At 48.1% G+C, this 3,334-nt stretch overlaps 1 protein-coding gene across 1 annotated transcript; it reads left to right on the top strand.

Annotated features, from left to right (window-relative positions):
* Positions 1-2,634: 2,634 nt before the first annotated feature.
* Positions 2,635-3,334, top strand: LOC108287538 (60S ribosomal protein L5-like; the record flags this gene model as incomplete). The annotated part of the gene is made up of 1 exon (XM_037730462.1): positions 2,635-3,334. A coding segment is annotated over exon 1 (510 nt), but the record flags the coding sequence as incomplete, so codon positions are not given.

Genomic DNA, 3,334 nt, shown 5'->3' with positions numbered 1-3,334 from the left:
GGCAACTTATTCAGCGTTAGAGAGGAATAAAGCATCCACATGTGCGACAGCATGGATGAACCTGGAAGACGCTATCCTGAACGGGCAAGAACTGAGTGATTCCACATATGAGTCACCCAGAGAAGCCCAATCCATGGGGACAGTAAGTAGAATGGTGGGGGCCAGGGGCTGGGGGAGAGGCATGGGGAGTTATTTAATGGACACAGAGTTTGGGTTTTAGAAGATGAAAAGGGCTCTGGAGATGGGGTGGTGTGATGGTCACACAACAACGTAAGCAGCACCGAACCACACACTGAAAAATGGTTAAGATGGGCAATGTCATATGTATCTTACAGCAATGAAAAAAATCACGCAGTCCAGGCGCAGTGGCTCACTGCTGTAATCCCAGCACTTTGAGAGGCCGAGGCGGGCAGATCACCTGAGGTCAGGAGTTCCAGACCAGCCTGACCAATATGGTGAAACCCGCCTCTAAAAATTACAAAGATTAGCTTGGCATGGTGATGTGCACCTGTAATCCCAGCTACTCTGGAGGCTGAGACAAGAAAATCGCTTGAACCTGGGAGACAGAGGTTGCAATGAGCCGTGATCGCACCATTGCCCTCCTGCCTGGGCAACAGGGTGAGACAATCACATGAGCTGGTCTGAGTGCAGCGGTGTTTACAACTAGTTATCACAACCAGTTGCAGATTTCTTTGTTTTGTTTTTTACACTCCCCCTGCTTCACCTGATTACCCCTTTAAAAAAAAAATCACATTGAGGCCAGACACAGTGGCTCACACCTACAATCTCAGTGCTTTGGGAGGCCAAGGCAGGCAGGTCATCTGAGGTCAGGAGTTCCAGATCAGCCTGGGCAACATGGCAAGACCCTGTCTCTACAAAAAATACAAAAATTAACCAGGCGTGGTGGCAGGCCCCTATAATCCCTGGTACTCAGGCGGCTGAGGCATGAGAATCACTTGAACGCTGGAGGTGGAGGTTGCAGTGAGCCAAGAGCATGCCATTGACTCCAGCCTGAACAAGAGTGAAACTCCATCTCAAAAAAAAAGAATCACATTGGAAACTTTTTTTTTTAATGGGATTAACAGTAGTGTTATCCTGAAGGCTGAAGGAAATTACATGAGGACAGCAATTGCAGAGACCCCCAGAGGACCCGGGTAAATGTTTGTTACTCTGTGAGCTCAGAAGAAGGGGCATCTCCCCTGGACTTTAGGGTGAGGGGGAGCGGGGACTTGGTGTTTGACGTTTGAGGTGGTGGCCAACACAGTATAGGAAGGTGATAACTCTGCTTTTTGGATATGAATAATTCATTTAAAGTGTGCAATTCACCTGGGTGTGGTTGTTCACCTCTGTCATCCCTGAAGTTCGGGAGGCGGAGCCAGGAGGATCGTTTGAGGCCAGGAGTTCCAGGCTGCAGTGAGCCATGATCACACTACTGCACTCCAGCCTGGACAGCACAGCAAGACCCTTGGCCAGGCACAAGGGCTCACACCTGTAATCTCAGCACTTTGAGAGGCCAAGGAGAGAACATCAGTTGGGCTCAGGAGTTCAAGACCAGCTTGAGCAACATAGTAAGATTCCAATCTCCACAAAAATTTTTAGACAGCCAGGCACAGTGGCTCACACTTGTAATCCCAGTACCTTGGGAGGCCGAGGCGGGCATATCACGAGGTCAGGAGATCGAGATCATCCTGGCTAACATGGAGAAACCGTCTCTACTAAAAATACAAAAAATGAGCTGGGCATAGTGGCACAAGACTGTAGTACCAGGTACTCAGGAGGCTGAGGCAGGAGAATCACTTGAACCCAGGAGGTAGAGTTTGCAGTGAGCTGAGATCATGCCATTGCATTCCAGGCTGGGAAATAGAGTGAGGCTCCAACTCAAAAAAAAAAAAATTTAAGTCCAGGTGAGGTGACTCACACCTGTAATCCCAGCACTTTGGGAGGCCAAGGCGGGCAGATCACGTCAGGTGTTCAAGACCAGCCTGGCCAACACAGTGAAACCCCACCTCTACTAAAATAAACAAACAAAAAATTATTGGGGAGTGGTAGCATGCGCCTGTAGTCCCAGCTACTCAGGAGGCTGAGGCAGGAGAATTGCTGGAACCCAGGAGGCAGAGGTTGCAGTGAGCCGAGATTGCACCATTGCACTCCAGCCTGGGTGACAGAGTGAGACTCCGTCTCAAAAAAAGAAAAAGAAAAGAAAATTATTCAGCATTAAAGAGGAATAAAGTACCCACATGTGCTCCAACATGGATGAATCTGGAGGACATTATGCTGAGTGAAAGAAGTCAAATAAAAAAAAAATAGTATTCCAGGCCAGCTGCGGTGGTTCACACCTGGGAACCACCAGCACTTTGGGAAGCCGAAGCAGGTGGATCACTCGAGGTTCTGGAGTTCCAGACCAGCCTGGCCAACATGGTGAAAACCCATCTCTACTAAAAATACAAAAATTAGCCAGGCATGGTGGCATGTACTTGTGGCCCCTGCTACTGGAGAGGCTGAGGCAGGAGAATCGCTTGAACCCGAAAGGCAGAGGTTGCAGTGAGCTGAGATCATGCTGCTGCACTCCAGCCTGGGTGACTGAGCAAGAGGCTGTCTCAAATAAAATAATAAAATAAAATAAAAATAGCTGCAGGTCTCTGTCAAGCCGCGGATGCGGGTCTCTGTTCCGCAGGCTGGGGTTTGTTAAAGCTGTTAAGAATAAGGCCTACTTTAAGAGATACCAAGTGAAATTTAGAAGATGACGAGGGGGTAAAACGGATTACTATGCTCAGAAACGCTTGGTGATACAGGATAAAAATAAATCAACACACCCAAATACAGGATGATAGTTCGTGTAACAAACAGAGATATCATTTGTCAGATTGCTTATGCCCGTACAGAGGGGGACATGATAGTCTGCACAGCATATGCACACGAACTGCCAAAATACGGTGTGAAGTTTGGCCTGAGAGATTACGATGCAGTGTATTGTACTGGCCTGCTGCTGGCCCGCAGGCTTCTCAATAGGTTTGGCATGGACAAGATCTGTGAAGGCCAAGTGGAGGTGACTGGTGATGAATACAATGTGGAAAGCATTGATGATCAGCCAGGTGCCTTTACCTGCTATTTGGATGCAGGCCTTGCCAGAATTACCACTGGCAATAAAGTTTTTGGTGCCCTGAAGGGAGCTGTGGATGGAGGCTTGTCTATCCCTCATAGTACCAAGCGATTCCCTGGTTATGATTCTGAAAGCAAGGAATTTAATGCAGAAGTAGACCGGAAGCACATCATGGGCCAGAATGTTGCAGATTACATGCACTACTTAATGGAAGAAGATGAAGATGCTTACAAG

This window comes from Cebus imitator, unplaced genomic scaffold, assembly GCF_001604975.1.
Source record: "Cebus imitator isolate Cc_AM_T3 unplaced genomic scaffold, Cebus_imitator-1.0 Scaffold346, whole genome shotgun sequence".
Classification (NCBI taxonomy): Eukaryota; Metazoa; Chordata; class Mammalia; order Primates; family Cebidae; genus Cebus; species Cebus imitator.
The sequence above is the reverse complement of the archived record's forward strand: the minus strand, read 5'-3'. Positions and strand labels throughout refer to the sequence as shown.